Source organism: Epinephelus moara, chromosome 24 (genome assembly GCF_006386435.1).
Source record: "Epinephelus moara isolate mb chromosome 24, YSFRI_EMoa_1.0, whole genome shotgun sequence".
NCBI lineage: Eukaryota > Metazoa > Chordata > Actinopteri > Perciformes > Serranidae > Epinephelus > Epinephelus moara.
In genome coordinates this window covers 49,736,039-49,757,130 of record NC_065529.1, presented here as the reverse complement: position 1 = coordinate 49,757,130, position 21,092 = coordinate 49,736,039, and the positions used below count along the sequence as shown (strand labels likewise).

Below are 21,092 nucleotides of genomic sequence, written 5' to 3'. Positions count from 1 at the left end.
GCACCCCATACCTAATTTCATGCGTTCTGGAGGAACATGTATCCATACTTACAAAGAAACATCGATCTGTGAGATAAGAGCTGAACCAGTTAAAAACAGTACCAGAGAGGCCCACCAGGTTTCTGAGTCTGTTTAATAAAATGTGGTGATCTACTGTATCAAAGGCGGCGCTTAGATCCAGTAGTAACATTCAACCTGATATCATTTAAAATCTTTAAAAGGGCTGTCTCAGTACTGTGGTTCATCCTAAAACCAGATTGATATTTCTCTAAAATACTGTTTCTTTTATATCCTCTGATATATACATATCCTCATAGTAATGTATGGTATCCTACAAATTATTGTCCCACAAAGGATGTAATGTACTTAACGTACAGTTACGCAGATTGCAAGACATTCTCATCCCAGTTTGTCACATACTGCTGTCAGTGGCCTTTCATGTCTATTTATTATGTGCTAGATATCCTCTTGCATCTGCTGATGACGTTCCGGTATGCTGCAAACAATGCCAGGACGTCAACAAAAGCACATAGTTAGGTTTAGGAAAAGCATTGTGGTTTGGCTCTACAGTCATATGGGAAGGGAAAACTGGGCTCCCAGGTGAAAGTCCGTGATTTGTTGGACCCATCCACTGCCCCTCCCACCCGCCCTATAGGGACTTTCCAGCTCCTTATATTACGTCCTTACCGGTAGTGTTGCAAACTGATGCTGTCCAACAGTGTATCATAACGCCGTTACAGGTGCTGTCTGTCCGCATTATTAACTGATGCTGTCCATCTGCATATCTTGACCTCTCTAACTCCACCAGGACGCCGACGTCCTCACTCCCCTCCTCCTCTGTTAAATGGTATCTCCCGGACACACTACGTCATCAAACCATGTGATGTTTGGTATTGCTGGATTCAGGAAGCTCTCGACTTTTCAAAAATAACATTGATTTCTTATGTATTTCGCACCAGAGCAGCCTAAACACAGAAATTCCAAAATCGCAATGAGTGGTGACAAGTCATGTCATGCCATATTTCGACGGGAAAAGTTACAGGATAACTGGTGATCTTATGTGGAGCCGTTAGCGGGGACTTAGCTGGTTTATAAAAGGTAAGAGTCTCACTCCTACCATTATTTTTGGCTGAGATACACCGTCTAGAAAGTGGGATCATAACTTTCACGTTCCATATGGCTTTATTTGGTGATATTTTATGGTGTTTCTGTGTCATAAACAACATCAGCTATCATAATCACACCTGATTTCAATAAGGTACAATGTTTGAAGCTGGCTGAGTGTTGTTTGATCACTGATAGTACTGTTTTGAAGCAGAGTGACCGACTTGTCATTTGGAGCTCCGCCTGGATCTTTTCATGGTAAAAACACTGTAGAATGGTCATACTTTGAGCAGTCTTCTTCAAATTTGAAACAAGTGTTCATTGATAGTGTGCCTACAGCCCCACAGTGTCATTTACCTGCTCAGATGAAGCCACAGACAGTTATTCATCCTGAAACACATGTTTTATTTTATTTTAGGCAAAATCTTCATCTTTTTACTGACTTCAGAGGCCCATTACTCTGACTCTGTATCACCTAGAGTGTTTCTGACACTTTCACAAGAAACTTCAGGGAGTTTTCTTTCTGGCAAGACCTCATATTTCGACGGGAAATAATTTGGGTATGTCATTTTAGGCGTTTTTTTCTACAAAATGTGGGTGGAGTGCAAGAGGTTTTAATGCCACAACAGGTGCCGGTAAAACTCCTGGTGGTGTATCATACTGCAGCAAAAGGTGGATTTTGGCGTCTGTGTCTGATGCCGACATCTACTGTATGTAACACACTGACTGTAGATAAGTACCCCATATAACCCCACTGCAAAAAATCACAACTATTCGTGGTCATTTTAGTTCTGGTACTGTAAAAAATGTAATATTGTGGTTATGTATCTCTGTGAGTAGTTCTGCTAGTCAGCAGATTGTAATTAATATTTCTTAAAACACTGTGTGAAGTTACCAAATGTTACCAAATGTTACAGTGTTTTATAAAGAACAATGTTTCTCTGTGTTCTGTGAAAAGAAGAAAACTGTGATCAGCTGGCGGGAGCTAAATCCAGATTAGAAAGTTTAAACCTGTCCCACAATGCTGAGAGGACAATACACCAAGCTTCCTGCTATGTACACACACACACACACACACACACACAGTAGAAAAAGACTGTCCATAAAGAAACCAAACAAAGCATATCAGACTCAGGGGACAAACACAGTTCAAAACACAGACCTTCAAGGACACTGATACACACATGGAGAAATACACATGAATGCACACACTCCACAGACAAAGCGCGAACACACTCAGGGTCTGTTACTGTATGTACACACACTCAGTCAGCAGAAAATAGCTCTGAGAGGCAGGAAGAACGCTGCATCCTGAAGATAACATCAAGATGCACAACAGTCCGATTCTCAGTGTGTCGCTGCAGGAAATGCTGCGGCTGCATCCAAGTAGGACGCTCTCTGATGTTACAGTGCGACAATACAGCAAAAAAAGAAAACAACTGTGTTAGACTCATAAATATTAACGGATTACGCCACAATTCTTTGAATTTAGCGTCTACCTTGGCTGATTGCAGCCAGAAAGCTTGCAAATAAAATGTGATGGGATGTCATTACTTTGAATTCATCAATATGAACTGAAGAAACGTACATGTGACCCACCATCCATCCACAGCAGCAAAACAACTTCAAAAAAACACCTGGTTAGCAGTGTTGGACCGCAGCGTCACTACAAGTAGCGACGTTACTAACTTACTGACACGGGTAGCCTTTTTTCACCTCAGAGAAATTGCTACAAGGGCTTACAAGACACTTAAATTGACATAAAGGAGCCGTACAACATAAACAAAAGGAAAGTACAGGAAATGATGCTTTCATATATGCATCCACACACTTACACACATATACATATATACATACATACATATATATATGAACATTCTTAGCTACATACATATTAATGTGAGGTGGTAATAGTGTTTCACACATATAGTGTACTCACTGCTCGTATGCATTTTGGATGAACTTAGCTACTAATACCTTTTCTGAAAATAAATACTGGAGTCTGCCTTCATCAGACATTGAAAACAAATCCAGTCCATCTTCAGATAAAATTTTACAGAAAAGCCTTTGCCTATGGTCGAGATACAAAGGACAGTAAAACAAAAAATGAAATTCATTTTCAATCTCTCCCAGATCACGCAAACAACACTTTCGGTCTTCCTCAGGGATCAAATGGAAGCGTCCAGTTTCTAGAGCCAGAGGCAGAATACCATACCTCAGCTCGGCACAAACTGACCTCTGAGCTCTGGATAGGTTGAGGGTGACATAGTGCTCTAGGCCATAATTACCTTTGATCAGACAATATGTTCTCAGTTTTGGTTTACACTGAACTTCTTCTGACCATTTTTGTTTATTATTTTCAAATAATACTCTTTTAATTTGACTGACAGAACAAGATAATTCATCTCTGTATACATATTGAAGACCAGCCATACCAAATAATTTTTCCCAAGAATAATTGTTTAAACGTGCAATATGTAATTTTCTGCAGGTAGGGGTCTCAAACCAAAACAATAACAGAAGACGGAGTTGGATGATGTCACGAAGTAGCGTGGGATCATGGGAGTTGTAGTAATATAACAGATACAGATCTGACGTTCCTCACTCCGTGAAACCGTTATAAACAGTTATTTACACTCTATTCAGAAATGCTACTTACTTTAGCTGAGCGGTTAGCAATCTTCTAGTTATTTGAGCAAACTGCTAGTTACTTAGCTTTACAGTTAGCGATGGCTTCTCCCTCTCTGCTGCTCTCTCTTGCTCAGTGCATCAGATGTTTAGCTATTCCTCTGCCTCTTTTATAAATGCAGTTCATTTACCGGCATCAGCTCAGCATTATAGAAATCTATCGTTAGATGTTGTGGTTAGCCAGCCTCCGCTCCACACCGCTCCGCAGCGGTGGCCGCTGGCCGGAGCACTGGCGCCCCGGCGGGCAGCAGTGCTTGCAGTACACTGGTGGAAATGATTAATATTTCGATAACATCAGCCAGATGTTTGCTTACCTGTCTAGTAGAACACACGCGAGGTCGGCGTCGAATTGTAGTCCTGGATTTTCACGAAGCTCTCTCCATCTCGGAAAGGCCACACCAATATTTATCCTTGATTTAGCTCTCTTCTTATCCCAAATTCTTCTGGGATCGCTTGGTTGACCCGTACGTTTCCGTTTTACCGGCTTGTTTACCGGGACAGCTTCGGTGTCAGAAGGTGCAGCAACCGTCAATGCATAATCATGATCCATGACGAGTTAGCTTAGCCTAGCAACAGTAACGTTCATTCTCTGACGTCTCATCCGGTCTGCTTCTTCTTCTTCTCCTTCATTTAATGGCTATGGTAACTGGAGTTACGTCGCCATTGACATGCGACCTAATGACACGGTCCGTAACTTTTATTAATATTTCATATTTATCTGGGTTTGAAAAATTGTTGGAAACATTTCTGATAATCAAAGTACACAACTAAACAAAATATATAATATTGGTTTAGTCGTTTTTAGACATTTTTATGTGGAAAAACTACATATTATACCTTTAAGAGATCCCATAAAAAATTTTGTTTAGTAAGTCTATTATCAGGCATATTGATCAACCTGTTCCACAAACGCACCATGTCACCCCCATGCCTCACCTCACATGGCTCCCACCCCATGTCAGCGCATAATGCAAGTATTGGGGCCAATTTATGCAAACCCAGAAAACAATGCAAGGCTCTGTTCTGTACTGCTTCACACTTTATACGTTTACCATAACCCCAAACTCCTGCGCCATAATTTAAAATAGGACAAACACAAGATTTAAACAGCTGAGAGTACGTTTTATAGCCAAGATCCCTGCAAAACTTAACCTTATTAAGGACAGCTCCCAGGGCCCTACCCGCAGAGTCCGACAGAACGTTTATCCCCTCTTCAAATGTGAGATGGTCATCTAACGTAAACCCCAGATATTTATACGACTTAGTGTAGGATAAAGGTACTGAACCACAAGAAAAAGTAAAATCAGACTACACTTGTCCCTTCTTCCTGAAGTGCATGACCTGTGTGTGTTGTGTATGTTTTTACTAAATTCCCCTGTACAGCACTTTGATGTAAAGTGCTCTATAAATACATTTATTTTTATTATAACTTGACTACATTTCTCAGTAGCATGCTGATAACGTCACTACTTTCTGAGTCAAATAGCTTTTCAGTAGCGAAGCTGATTGATTTACTGAGTAGTGTGGTAGCGTCCACAAAAGCTATGACAAAAGCAGGACACAGTTCCTGCAGGAAAAGCCATTGTGTCTCAGTAAAAACCTCCTGCACTTGGTGCCTGAAAAGCCGCTGGGAACTCAGCAATGACTCGCTAAAAAACAACTGGTTTTGTTGCTTGTAGGTCTGCAACAGTGGTCTGTAACTTGGCAGAGGTTCACCCACATGTTTATGTTCATTATTGGGAAGAGCAGTGGATCTCAAATGATGTGCTGCGGTACTCTGGTGTGCCGAGGGATTTTGTGATAACCACACATTATGACTTCAAAATTCAACTGGGCCTATACAAAACGTTACGAATGAATTTTTAATTGACTGTATCAGTATGTTGTGTGCACCCATTTCCTAATAAAGAGGCAAACTGTAGCTGAAAAATGTAAGTTAATATAATTTAATTTAAAAAAACCTTCATGGGGAACCTATCTGTTGGTGTTCACACGTGGGAATTATAAGTCTATGACACATCACATTATCTTACACTATTTCCTGCTTAAATGGATGTGTTACTGGTGCTTTGATGTAATTTTAAAACATTTGAAATTAATTCTTGAATCATTTTGTTAAATATTTCCTGAGTTGGAGTTGTTAATTGTTATTTGATATTAGGTGAATGACAATAAACATTTATGTTATGATAGGAGTAACAACACACGTCATAGAGGCTACTGTGCACAGATATAAGTGCCTTATATCTGTGCCTTGAGAATTTGGCTGTCCCTTTGGTGTGCGCTGGGCACAAAAAGTTTGAGAGTTCTCATTATTATTTAATAACAGTCATACATAATTAGTAGCAGATAACTTGTCTTTAGTGCAGAGGGAACAGGCTGAAAAACCCCCACAGGGATAAGTTTGGTTGAGCGTGTGGAGTTCCTCTCTCTCTCTGGCTGATTGTCACAAAAGCCAACAACAGAAGTGGAGTAGGAAACATGACCAGGGAAGCTTGTGTTACGTCTGCCCTACAAACCACTGACAGACACGGAGAGAGTGGAGCTTTTAATGCTTTGTGTGTCACTATTTCCCCAAGTGTATCAATAACTCTCACAGACCCTCAGTTAAATGTCTTTTTTTAAATCTACTATGTTTACTTCTGAATTGTCCCAACAATGCCACACTTTACTTTGAAAGGATCTTATAACATAAACAATTAAGCAACATGCAAGGCCTACGACCTACGTTAACTACACACTGAACCACAGATGTTTTCAGAGCTCACCTGCAGGACGCTCGACATACACAAATGGTAGATTACGTGATTCGAAGCTCAAGAAGATCTCAAATGTTTTGAGGGAACTGATGCCACGTCTCACTGTCTTCCACCTGCAGAAAAATCCAGAAATATAGACTGAACCTGTGTTTAGGTTAATATTTGTTTCTGCACAGCAGTTCTATTTCTTTCCAAAGCCGTCAGTCTAAGTGAGTGGTTTCTGTTATCATAATGCAAAACCATCTGTTCAAATGTGTCAGCCGAGCAATTCCATTTGAATGAATAGGTGCTATCATGTATTTCCATATTTACGTATGCGGGCCACCACGGACACAAAGAGTATTGAAGCTGATCGAGGGATCACATATTAACGAAGATTCTGTTACTACAAAGCCAGTTTCAATCTTTAAATGTTTTCAGAAACATGTTTTAGCTTACTGTTAAACTGTAAGGCAGGATTTATACTTCTGCGTTGAATCGATGCCATAGCCTGACGTGCACCTCCCCAGAAAGGTAACTACACGTCCTGTCTATTTCTGTAAGCTGAAACCATTTCCCTCAGTGGAAACAAATCTTTGATTTACTTTAATTTCACAGATAAGAAACAATAAATTGTGAAGACAATAAAGCCTCCACAAAAATAGCATTTTAAGTCTTGTGTGTGATTTATCCTGGCTTCATATGAGCAGAGGAAATCTCTGCTAGCTGCTAGGCTAATTTATACAACGTACGATTCCATAGGCTTGTGCTAATAACGTTAGCATGTTGTATTTGTGGGGAAATGTGTCCAGATAAAGACAAGTGTTTGTCTGTTAATGCTGTGAGTTATAGTGAAGCTGATTTGTGTACTTGTGTTTGAAACTGTCTCTATTAAGCCATGTTTAATGTGTGTTTAATGTGTGTTTTGAATCAACTAAACTTTCAGCACTTCACAGAAACCCCACCGCCGACTTGTGTTTTGGAGGTGTAACTGACTGAGTGACACAGACACACCACCTCACAAGTATAAATGCTATAAATGCTGATGTGTAGTAATTCATGTCAACATACAGGAGCTGCTGATGGCCCACTGTGACCAGCTCAAAGAAACTTCCATCTGTCTATGTTTCCTTTCTGTCTCAGGATTGTTGTGGATGAATGATGGATTTATTGTGTGTGATGACATCATGGTCCAGTCCAGTTTTGGGACTTCTGGGGGCACTGTTTTGTGGATGCTCCATTGTTCATGTTGTGTATCTGTCCTTGCTGTTTTTATTCTGTCACATTGTTCCTGCTGTGGCCTGTGACCGAGGCCCTGGGCCGGATTTCCTGACAGGAAAACTTTCTGTAGAGCAGCTCAGAGGGGAAAGGTGATCCTTAAAGTGCCTGACACACGGCTCCAAACACAACGTCCTCGCCTCACTGACCCACTAGAAACCACAAGATGGTCTCGGCATCACTCATTAATGTTCAGATAACCAATTATCTCAAAAGGCGTTTTATGAATGTTTCTCCAGCTGAAGTCAAGTTACATTTTTTAACATTAAGAACACAATGCCCCCTTTGGCAAGTATCCCAGCTTCTAAACACTTCTTGTATCCAGCTCAGAGTCTTTCACTTCTTGTTTGGAGGATTTTTACTTGTTCAGATGTTCCTTTGCAAACTTCTGATGCTGGGTTTTGTGGTGAGGACACAGGAGAGGTTTTCTTCTGATGACTCTTCCATGAAGCTCATATTTGTCCAGGTGTGTCTGCACAGTAGAACAGTGCACCACCACTCCAGAGTCTGAGAAATCTTCCTGCAGGTCTTTTGAAGTCAAACAGAGGTTTTGATTTGCCTTTCTAACAATCCTACGAGCAGCTCTCTCAGAAAGTTTTCAGCTTGACCTCCACAGTTCCTGTTAACTGCCATTTTTAATGACACGAGGAAACAGCTCCCTGAAAACACTTTGCTATCTTCTTCTAGTCTTCATCAGGTCTTTTAGTTTTCAGAGTGCTAGGCAGCTGTTTAGAGGAGCCCATGGCTGCTGATTGTTGGGACAAGCTTTCAGGAGTCAGAGTATTTATAAAGATTTGAAACTTGCATCACCTGGCCTTTCCTAACGATGACTGTGAACAAGCCAGAGCCCTGACAAGCTCATTAAGGTCTGAGACCCTGGGAAAAGTTGTCTGAGAGCTTTAATGTCCTGGGGTGCCCAAACCTTTGACATTCTTTAGTTTTGTTCACTCAAATTGTAGAAAACAAAATTAAAACACTGATCCTGCTTAAAATGTTGAAAAGCATGTTTCATCTTTAACTTCGTGCCTTTTGAAGATCAGTTCATCTTCTACTCACTGAACTATTCACAGTAAACGAAATTTTGACCACTGGTTGCCAAACCTTTGCACGCCACTGTATTTTAAATCATTAATCATATTATGCATTTTTGTAATAAATCATTGTTAACTGGAAAAATAAGTCTCCTGACTGAAGTAGATTACTGGCTCAAAGGAACATGAAAAATACTCTTTCCATAAAACAAACAACTTTCACTGTCACTAATGTGTGTTCCTTGTAACACGTTACTACCCATCCGTGCAGGGATCATAACATTTCTTGTAAATACAGGTATTTTTTTTTTACTCTCTTAAGACTAAAATCTTCCAAAACTGTTTTCAGTTTGTTTCCTTTTCTGATGAAGACGACAATCTTTGCTGTGATAAAACACGTACACACAACAGCTCTTAACTTCAACTTTGTTTTATTAAATCCTCATGTTCATCTTACAAATTACAACCAAGTTTTAAACACAGAAAGTTCACATTCTCCAGTAAATAACATACTGTAAAAATAAAATAACAGAAACAAATCTCTTTAAGAAGTGTTCCTTTAACAATAACCCAAATTCCTGACGGTCCGTTCGTGTATTATATACAATGTAATGTACATTAGTCTGACAAACATGAGATGAAACGATGCCTACAAATTGTCCGGCTCGTTGTTGTAAGACAAAAAAACAAAAAAACAAAAACAAAACAAAACATCAAAACCAACTGAAATGAGCAGTAAACAAAAAAAAGACACATATTAAAATTATAGATCACTGTCAATCGTTATTGCTTCGGTAACAGCAGTAAAAATCAGTTTTCCATGGCTACTGCTCCACGCTGAGGAGAAACGATTTAGCCCTGTAGTGCTGTGATGAAAAACTACTGTACATCAAAACAACGCATCGTAAAAATAACTAAAACATAAAGCAAATAACACAATTAGTATCAACTGTGTCTAATTTGTTTTAATGAACAGTCTATATACAAATCTACATGTGTGAAAAATGCTGTTTATTGTAAAAAAAAAAAAAAGTACAATACAAGGAGCTCATCGTAAGGGCCGGACAGCACTGTAACATTTAAATGCCAGTTCTTTCAACACGCATCACAAACAGCTTGTTGTTAATCTCATCTGCGGTTGTTCCACCTGCTTCGCCTCAAAAAGTTTTAGAGCCCTTCAGTTTCTATTTTTACACCTAATTTCCCCAGAATTGTAAATAAACACAGCACCAGGAATGTTGTCGCGCTGCTTCTGCTTACAACAAGTTTTGTTCCCTGTGGTGACAGCGGAACAAGTGTGTACCTTTATTAACACTTATCTGAAGTCACTGGAGATATTTCTGTCATGTGATTGTAAACCTTAAGGCAGGATGATAAGGCACGACTCATACGCTATAATACAGTCGGTACTTTTGGGAAAGCCCACAAAACATCATCCTTTTACGCCGAGGGAGGAAAACAAAGCATTCACTACCATGTCTATCAACACGTCAAATACACTTAAAACTATTCGATCTGGACCCTGTTTGCCCATGATTTGCGTCCAAGTGACCGATGGGGACAACTTTTTTTTAATTAAAACAGCGGCCGGGCTGCAGCGTAACCACGTGCATGTTTGCATCATTAATGTACGTCCACCAATTGTGATTACCGACTGCAGCTACACAGGAGTGTTACAGGAAAAATCGAAACTAAGGAAAAAGTGTTACAATCAAAAGAAAGAATAATACAAAGGGTGAAGAGTTTTGCTTTACAGTCACAGCTGCTTTAAATCACTGCGTCTTTACACAAACTACTGTAAAACTTTTAACAATTTAATGCCCATTACCCTTTTACTAGCCCGGTGTGGCTACACATTTTGACAAATAAAGACCTGTCTGAATGAGAGGCCTGGTGTGGCTGCCAAACAGTTCATTTTTATAGAAGTTCTTTGGATGTATAAAACCAGATTGTTGACGACCCACTTGAGTTAATGTTAGTAACCTGCTTAGATCGCACATAGAAATATAAATGTTTCAACTTTTGTCAATAATGAGATGCTACACATCGTTAGCTTGGTTGATTTCATTTTATGAAAACCATGAGCACCAGATGACCGGACAAAACAATCAGTGACTCCTCGCTCCTCTGTAGCTGTCACAAAGTCACAATATGTGTCTGTTTCTTGATTACCTGGTGAGTTATTCATATTTGTTAAGTCTGTAAGGGTCCACCAACCAAAGGAATCCAAAGTGTTTTTCATAAAAATGAATCCAAGTTATGAGTGTTGTTTTAACAGGATAAAGCGGTGTATTGTCAGTATTCCGGGTGCTGTTATCTTCGGGTGACGTGTATTTCCCATCTTTGCTGAGCAATAATTTTGTGTAAAAGGAATTAAAGGCCTGTCCCAAATATAGGTCTGTTAAGTTCAGTGATGTAAGAAAAAAATATCAAAACATCGCAACACCGACCTTTTCAAGAAGATATTCAAGGAATGAAAGACGGAGGCTGTGTTCGATCCGTTCAACAAGAAACTTGGAAAAAAATCCTACTTTGAAGCAAAGAAGCAAAATAAACTGGAATATTAGTGGAATATTTATTTTCATTGGTCATGTAAACAGTTTCGTGGGAATCTTGGGCCTCAGTCACAAACAGTGTGAACGCACAAATCTGTGCCCAAAATGTGCGCATGAAGTTTTTAGTAGAAATCTGGGATTCATCAAATTTAGACCTGCCTCAGACCACGCGTACAAATGATAAAGGCCTGGGGTCTCATTTATAAATATTACATATTCACAAAACGAGGCCTGAAGGAGGCGTACGCCGCATCACACGCAAAAATTGTGAACTATAAAAACAGACCTGATGGGAGAAGCTTTGACCCTTACTGATGAACATTTTGAAGATGGGAAACTGGCGACACAGACGGTGAGGTTGAAGCCTGATTGTAGAAATTAAATATTTTTTGGCGTTTGTCCATACGTACATTTTTAGTATGGATCCTACACACTGTTTTATAAATGACACCACAGGTTGAATGTAAACACACACCTTTTAACTAAATGCATAACATATTAAAACTGTAATTGACTGACAAGGCTTTAACAGACAATATTTAAAACTGTTAATTTCCAAACACATTGTCCGAATGTCTTAAATAACCATGAAACTGACACCCTTTCATCCTCATCAATTAATAATCAAAAACTTAACCTATGAAAATGGAGTGTCCCAGTTTTTATTTTATAGAAATTGTGCATATGTTCATTTGTAGACAGCTAATTATTTAGTTGCCTATTAACAGGCATGCAGGGTATAAGATTCTGATGTATCTCTGAGCAGGTGTCACGATGGTATATCTAATTTACTTGGAGGATATTTCAGTCTGTGCCTTCAGAGTGACTGATGGCTGATCAGCTGTTTCTGACTGTCATTACATTCACAGATGCTCACTGACGGCCCTACACTGGTGTGTCAGGGCCTTTAGATGTGCGTAGAGATAACTTCCTCCACGGTAACCTTCTAGACAAGCGTATATCCTTATATAGAGAAATGGGGGCGTGGCAGTGGCTTCAGCGCACAGGTCAGCTGCCATCTTTTTTTAAACTTTTGTGTTTTAGAAAGAACCTTATTTTATAAACACAGTGCCTCAGGTGGTTGAAAAATGGACTGATGGGTGATTTTCACAGAACATTTTCAATATTTGATTTTTTTCATGTGTGTAAACTACGACCCCACAAAGACTCACATCCCCTCTGCAGCTGTAAAGGCTCCTCACAAGATAAAAGAGGCAATATGGTTTCAAGAATCTCAGAGAAGGAGCCTGTGAGCCAACATGGCTGTAACGGCTCCATGTCCACCAGGAATCACTGTACAGAGGAAGAAGACGAAGGACCGGCCACTTTATAAAAACAACCAGAGTCCATGGAGACTTGTCTTCATGGGCTGTAAGTAGGGATGCCAGTTTTGGTTAATTTTGCTTTCTATAGCCTGACACCCATTAACCTGCAAATAACCTGTAATTATCAAGAAAAAAACACTAACTGACATGAAATACAAGAGGCTCTTCCTTTTACTGCGGTGCTCCATTGACTCAGTGAGCTTTAGCGTCACATTTCAAATTGCTATCCATGTAGAGGTGGTAAAATTTTAATGTTTTATGATATAAATGTTTTGCCTTTTATTACATTTTCTGTTGGCTTCGCTGACAGAAAGGCCACCGGCTGTGGTAACATGCTAAACCATAGTGCCCAGTGCCCACCCTTCACTGGTTAGCTCACATTATTTTGGCTGCTCTGCACTGCAAACCAGCAGGGTTGCATGGACGCTAGCTAGTGGGGATAACCTCTGGTAAAGCCGTCCTGATGGTGGGAAGATGTTGCTGTGGAAATATTGTGCCCACCCTCCGGTCTCCTCTTTGGTCACACCAGTAAGTAAGTGGCTTCATTTTGAGCCCCAAAACTTCTTCGACCTGGGGGGAGACCGAAGAGTGAGCACAATGTCTCCACAGCAATGCTGCTGGACTGGGACAGCAATACACGAGGTAATTGCCAAATGGCTGGTACTGCTAGCTAGCTCCCAACCCAACCCAATTGGTTCACAGTGCAGAGCAGCCAAGGCTAACTATCTGGAGACAGTCTGCACGATGTTTCTGCATATGAACACAACTGGCGGCCTCACTATCTCCCATTAGATCTGGTTGGTGCGCAGTGCAGCAAACTGAAGAGTAGCAAAATTAACCTACAGACCGACATGCGAACACGTTCTCATCCAAAGTTGTCATATAGCGTCGCTTTTCATGTCTACAGATTAAGAATGAGGTATCCTCCTGCATCTGCTGCTGACGTTCAGGCGTTGGTTGCGGCGTCCTGGACTGCCAACAAAAGCAAATGGTTAGGTTCATGTTTTGGCTCTGCATTCATACGGGAAGAGAACACCAAACTCCTGGGGAGTAAAATTAAAGTCTGGGGTATGTTGGACCCATCCAGCACCCCTGCCACCTGCCCTATAGGGCCTCTCCTGCTCCTTACATTATGTCACCGGCAGCGTTTCAAAGTGATGCCGTCCAGCGGCATCATACCACTGCAACAGGTGCCGTCCTGCCAACCAGCAGCGTATCATAACACCGCAAAAGGTGGCTTTTGGCGTCGGTGTCTGTTGCTGAAATCACTGACAAAGCAGTGTTATTTGATGACTTCAGAATGAGAACGAGCTGGACGTGAATAGCCGGTCACAAATATTCTTGTGGTTAACAAATTAACAGTTCACCGTTGACATCCCTAGGTGTGAGTATGTAATAAGAGACACAGGAGGAATGAAGGGTTTGGAAGAGAGTTAAATAATGAAATCAGTCTGAACTCAGTTTAGTTGGTGGTCTTGAGCTCAAAGCGGCTGTACACCTGCTTGGATTTCATCTTGTTGTATTGGTTCACCAGGTCCAGCTTGCTGTGGCCCAGCGTCATTCGTTTCTGGTCCTGCCGACTCATCAACACGCCCGGCGAGGGTGGGGGCGGTGGGCTCTGCTGGCTCTCCGGCTCACTTTGAGAGAGGTCCGGTCCCCCCCAGGCCGAGGTGCCGTGAGGGGAGGGCGACCTCCGGAAGTTGTAGGTCTCTTTGTTGGAGGGGGGCAGGAAGAGGTCTGAGAGTTTGTTGAGGAACTGGTTGGAAGAAGTCCTCTGCTTGGGGGTGAGTTTGCTGTCATTGATCGGGGTGGGTGTCTGGGTCTTGGGGTTAAGGTTTGAGTTCGGGGTGCCGGGGACGAGCCCGGCGCCGTGGAACATGCCTGGTTTGTGGTCGTACAGCCCCAAAGCCTGGAACTTGGAGGAGGTGCCGCCAATATTTGACCGCATGACGTCTGTCTGACTGGGCTTGTTCCACTCGATGCCTATTTGGTGACCGTAAGGTGGCGGTGGTCGGTCCATAGCTGAGGTGTGATTGGTTCCTCCATTAGCAGAGACCCGTGCACCCGGTGTGACGTGAGTCTGAGGAGTCGGGGTTTGTCCTCCGCCTCGGTCTGCACTTCCACCTCTCCTCTCTGGGCTGAGGTGAGGGTTGTTGCTGGGCTCCTTCTTGTCGTGACCTTGAGTGACCTTGTAGACCGGGTTAGCAGTCATCCCGGGAGCAGCCTTCACACTGGACACGCTGTTACTTGATTGGCTGCTGGAGTTTTCAGAGCACACCCTGTCCCTCTGCCTGCTGGAGGAGGGGAGAGATGAGATCAGGTCAATACGAAAATTTAATCCACAGATTAAACATAAACTAGTCAAACTGTCAGTATTTTATATCATCATACAAGATCCAACAAAAAACAGAAATCTATATTATTCTACTGAGAACTGCTCAACTCCAAAAACCTACAGCAAATAAAACTATTTTAAATATTGCAGTTATTATTGGGACTGATCCTTCAGCAAGTTTCCAGTTCCATTTCAGTTTGTGTTTTTTTACTGTATTTATAATATTTTGTACATCTTATATGAAGCTGATTCTGATCCAACTCTGGGCAAGAAGGTGAATAGGAGCATTTCACAAAACGTTGAACTTGTCGTTATATTTAACAGGTCTGCAGAGCGCACACACCATGAGCTTACCCTGTTTATATTGTTTACTTCACTCTGTGTTTTATGTGCCAGATTGATGCTGTTAAAAATGTTTATAAAAAATTATTTTCAAATCTTTGTTGACATATTCAATTAAATACAGTCCAAAGACAAGATATTCAATGTTAAAATTTGAAATCTTTGTTTTTGTAAATATGCACTTTGATGCTGCCACTGGGGACGGCAATTGAATATGGGTCAAAAAGGATCTGTTTGTATTTACGTTTTAAGCCCAGTTCAGACCAAAGATTGGCGACGAGATGAAACCGTTGTAGAGCACAGACAAGACAACAGCCAATGAGCCCTCTGTTTCCGTCCTCACGATGTGCCAGTGTCAGACGATGGTTCGCTGCTGCTACTGGCTCCATCACTGTAGCCAGTATCTCACTATCACTATCCTCATTCAGATTTTAAGAAGCTACAAATTATATTCAGCCACAAAATAAGTCTGAAAAGCTGCAAATCAGATCAGAAGTACAGAGAGTTGTTGACTAGAGATGATACACCGTCTCATGGTGGTCACTTCCTGTCAACGTTACAGATCAGAAGCACAGAGAGATGTTGACTAGAGATGATACGCCGTCTCATGGTGGTCACTTCCTGTGAACCGGCAGCTTTTTGCAACATTGCAGAACGTCACATTGTGAAGTTGACTGTTTCAGCTCGCCTCAGCTTGGATCTTTGGTCTGAACTGGGCTTTACACAGCATCCCAACTTTTTTTGAATCAGGGTTGTATTAATTTAGTGTTGTAAATTGAGTTGTTTTATTTTAGTTTTTTCTATGTAAAGCACCTTGAAATGTTTATTTGAAAGGTGTTACATAGACACCCCCTTGTTAACCTGCCATCCCTCTTCATCCCCCCAAGTCTGGACCCGTTTCATAAGTGAAACATAGTGCAGGCCTCTCAGACTGGAGACACGTTGTAGATTAAAATGTATTACTAGTCGTACCCCTTGAAAAAGAAAAACAAACAAACAAATGTCTTAGCAGCTAGACTCCAGCTTCGTACCTGTCAGAGAGTAAATCCAGCCCCATGACCGGCCCAGGCACCATGCCCATGCCGGGGCCCATCATGGCTTGATATGACGGGTAGTAGGGCATCCCCTCCTCCTCTGGGTTGTAGAAGCATTCGATGATCTGCGAGTCGGCGTACAGACAGCGGAACTCCCGGTCGAAGCTGTCGGTGATGCGACCTGAGAAATGCATCACCATGTTGCTGTGCACCTGAGCCGACAGCCAGGTGAAACTAGAGAGGAGACAGAATATGAGAGTGTGAAACCACCGAGCTGCACAGAGAGATTCAGGTAAAACATACAGTCTGTTGTGTTGCTTCAAAATAAAAAAGAAAGATAAAAAAAGAGTAAAGTACATATAAAAGTAAATATTCAACATGTGTTTCAAGAAAGTGTGCTTATGCTAAGGGTCGTTCAATTCTCACACTGCCCCCATAAAATGTGTTCATCAGGAACAACTGAATAGTAAACAGGACGCAAGATAAGAACAGGAAATGACATCACCTAGTAATTCCAAATGTGACCCGCCTACATGACTCTGCATACTGTTTACTATGTAGGAGTAATGTTCAGCATGTGTGTGGCATGTTTTTAAAGTGTGCGGCTGGTCACTGTAAACACGATCCCGATCATGACAACTGGGAATTATGAAACAAAACTGTGACTTAAATATCGAACCTGTCCGTCAGTTGTCTCTGTGTAAATGATCTCCGTCCACCTCCGGCTGATAAACCGGCAGATCTGCCTTAACAATTTCCTGGACCATGATGAGTCACCGCAGTGACTCAGCTTATCATCTTATCTGCCAGCAGCATTCAACAGGTGCATGAACACTGGCTGAACAGAGGACACCGGCTGAGAGGTGTATATATGATCACTGAAAACATCTGACTTCAAGTGAAAGCAACATATCACCCAGCAGGCCCGAGGCACGCGGATAAAGACATATGACCAAAACCAAATATTTAGAATTAAGACGAGCGAATCGTCAGCAGACAGGATCTGTAGTGACGATGTCTGGAGCACCAGATTATTGACAGAGATTTTTTATGAGAACATTTTGAACATTTAAGGAAACAGTGTGTAAGATTTATGAGGATTTAGTGGCAGCTGGCTGTTAGGATTACAGGCTGCAACCTGCTTACACTTCTCCTGGTTAGAATTCCTTCAGTGTTCATTGTTCAGGAGGTTTTAACCAGGAGCTGAATTATCCTCAGAGGTCTCCTCCTCTCAAAAACAATCAGACCAGCTGATTTAAACCAGTCAAAACACTGAATAAAACAGTTTCATGTTACAAATCAGTGTTTTCCCGATGCTGACGTGAAAACACAAATGGCCCTATCTAGAGGCAGTGTTTGGTGTGTCCATTCTGGGCTACTGTAGAAACTGGGGGTGGGAATCACCAGACACCCCATAATTCGATTTGATTACGATTCAGAGGGCGATGATTCGATGATAAAACGATTATTGATGCATCACACATGATTTATTTTTCTCACTGTGTGACTGTAATTAAATTAACAGGTCAATTTTATTCATATAGCACATTTCATACGACAACCATAAAGTCAACGTGCTTAAGATACATGACAAACAAGTTACCATACATGATAAACATAAAATATCATAATATAAGATGATAAAGTTTTACATATGTAAAAACAATCAGGACATGATAAAACAAATAAAACATGAGGGTACTATTATTATCGTTATTCTTAAAAAGAGGGAGATAATAAAAATATAACACTAATTCCTAAAACAGATAAAAATAGATAAGACAGATACGATCTAAGGGATCTCTCTGGTGTGTACAGATGAATTTACCTGCATACCATCTGGCCCTGGTACAGGTCCCTTTTCCATTCAACCTCAGAGCCAAAATGTCTCCATACCTGAGCTTTTAAACCACTCAGATTTTATCCATCTGCAGTTGCACACACTGATCTTTTGTGGGATATTTATGCCGGTGTAGTGTCCTGTGTTTGCATACTGTACGTACTTTTGAATAGTAAAATTATTATAAAGTTAACTGCATTAATAATTAATTTAAAAGCATTCTGCAGTCTCCTGCCTGTATGCCATACAGGCAGGAGACTGCAGAATGCTTTTAAATTAATTATTAGCACGCTGCCTCCCCCTTATTTTGCTATTCCCATACAGTGTATGGGAATAGCAAAATAAGGGGGAGGCAGCGTGCTCTTTGGCTCTGCCGTGTTGTGTTAATGTCTCCTCTCCGCTGCAGCCTCAGCTCTGGGAAAAACCAAGACACTCATCGGACTGGTAGCAGGGTTTTTGAGGTGAGCAGAGAGTTCTTTTCATCACCACAGAGTTGGTTTAATTTGTTTAATGCTGCAGTGTGTGTTGGTCAGCAGGGCTTGTTTGTTAACGTCACTGCTGATCGCTGCTCCGTTAACATCTCTGGGTGACGGCAGAGGAAAGTATTCACAATATATTTCACGCTCGCCTTGCAAATGTAATTATTTAGACACTACAATAAAACATGCTGCAACTGCTGCCTTTTGTGAAGATGAATTACAAGTTAACTCCAATGTGTCTGCGCTGTAGACTGTCCCTTTGCTCCACTGCTCTCGCTGTTGATCAACATCACATTATTAACAAACATTTAGATAACTGAATAATGACATTTGTGAGTCAATGCTGAATCGTCCATCTCTGCTTTGTGATGCATCTAAGAATCGAATACTTCCCCCACCCCTAGTAGAAACATGGCGGTGCAACATGGTGATCTCCGTAGACGAGGACCTGCTCCCTATCTAGATGTAAACGGCTCATTTTAAGGTAACAAAACCACAACTATTCTTATTTTTAGGTGATTATACATGAAGGAAAACATACTTATTATCATATTCCATTTCTTCCGAGGGATCCCCCTAAATCCTACACCTGGACCTTTAAAAGCAAATACAATCTCAGCTCTAATTAAAACATACAGCTTACTTTTTTGCTGCAATTTTTGACCTCAACTAATCTGAATCTAATGTCTACAAACATCACTTAAAGAATCAGAAATGATCAAAAACGTATCATCTTTAGTTGCCAACTTTTCTTTCAGTATGAAGAGAGCTAAGAATTTTGGAGGGATGGTGCCGTGACAGTGACAGATAACTACAGTGTTTCATCTCAGGCTTGTTTACAACACGTGCACTAACTTGTCCCTGAGAACGTCTCCGCTCAGCAGGTGTTGTTCTGTTTCACTGATCCACTTTCATTTGCAGAGTGTTTTAAACAGCCTCATAAAAACTAAATATGAAAAGGCTTTTAATAATCTCTGCAGAGACCAAACCACATGCAGTGCAAAACAAAATCAGTTAAACAATACATCTGTTTTTGAATTTAAATCATGTTGAAGCCATTTAAGGCGTGCTGTGCTGCAGGAGACGCGAGCTGAGACACCGTGTTCTGCAGCAGTCAAGAGGAACCTGCAGGACGGCTTTCCTCTGTGATAAATCACTCACTGCTCAGATATGTTGCACACGATTCACTTAAAGTTAAATTCCTGGTATGATGGGAGGAGGAGCTGATCATCGAAAGCCTTCACTGCATAAACCATAAATCAGAAGGTCATCAAGGACAGAAGAGAGTTGTCCTACAGGCTGAAATATAAGCTCAGATCTATTTTCACTTTAACACAGATGTCATAAAATGATATGTGGGTCAACATAAAATTTGCCGGCTTCCTGGAACAGTTAATATCTGCTGCTCGACATCACCGATATATCTGATAAATATATTTGTGGATTGCAGTTAAACGCATTCTGGACTGATCACTTATTTTGCCATACTTTAATTATTGTGTGGAGCAACACACACATGAGTAATATGAAGGCACTGGTTACATTACAGAAAAGAGCAGTAACAGTTATTCATAAAATAGATCCAAGAGAGCACAAACCAACACACTGTTTATCAAGTCAGGACTATTGAAACTTAAAGACTTTATTTATGGACACTGTTCGTTATGTATAAAGAGTGTCACCAGAACATTTACATGGGCACCCTCAGGAGGAGTTATAGTTATATAAATATGTTACACAATCATACTGTTATTCCAAAACTACATAATAGTGTGTTTAACCATTTATGACGTGTTACTATAGTGCAGGGGTGGCCAACCCGCGGCTCGCGAGCCGCATGCGGCTCTTTGCCTATCAGTGTGCGGCTCTTCGATCCATTCATTAAAACCATCGGCGTGCGGCTCTTCCGTCATAAAAACATCAATTTATTGTTATGAGTGCGTATGGCCCTTTAAGAAATGTAACAGGCTTAAGTGGAGCGAGTGAGAGAGAGGAGTGCGCACGGGCAGGTGAGAGAGTGTGGAGTTCGGGAGGAATGCAGGACTGCAGCGCGGTGGCGATATCGCGCAACAAAAAATGTCAGGGAAGAAATGCGTGTCTTTGTGTGTGTGGAGAGAGTATGAGAGAGGGAGAGACTGTGTGTGGATGTGTGTGGAGTAGTGATGCAAGGTATACTGGTACCAACGGTAGACCGCAGTAGGCTGCTACTTAAACACCACGGTACATGACATGGTGCCACTACTGTGGGATAAGTTCAAAGTCCAATCAAAGGAGGGTGAGTGTCCATGCGCTGGCCAATAACAGCCATAGTGCTCCGCGGCGCAAGATAACGGCTTACCGGCG

At 41.3% G+C, this 21,092-nt stretch overlaps 2 protein-coding genes across 6 annotated transcripts in view; both read right to left on the bottom strand.

Moving 5' to 3' along the window:
• Positions 1-21,092, bottom strand: part of LOC126385760 (nuclear factor 7, brain-like) — a 410,666-nt gene that overhangs the window by 115,864 nt on the left and 273,710 nt on the right. The gene's annotated exons all lie outside the window — the stretch shown is intronic.
• fam83c (family with sequence similarity 83 member C) overlaps positions 9,254-21,092 on the bottom strand; it is a 32,413-nt gene continuing 20,574 nt past the window's right edge. For 2 of the 3 annotated variants that reach the window (XM_050037674.1, XM_050037675.1), the window contains 2 exons: positions 16,428-16,664; positions 9,254-15,013 (listed from right to left, as the gene is read on the bottom strand). In XM_050037674.1, coding sequence (XP_049893631.1) covers positions 14,182-15,013; positions 16,428-16,664 — 1,069 coding nt within the window. In that variant the 3' untranslated portion in view covers positions 9,254-14,181. The remainder of the gene's footprint in view (positions 15,014-16,427; positions 16,665-21,092) is intronic. The other variant, XM_050037676.1, reaches the window with a different exon arrangement.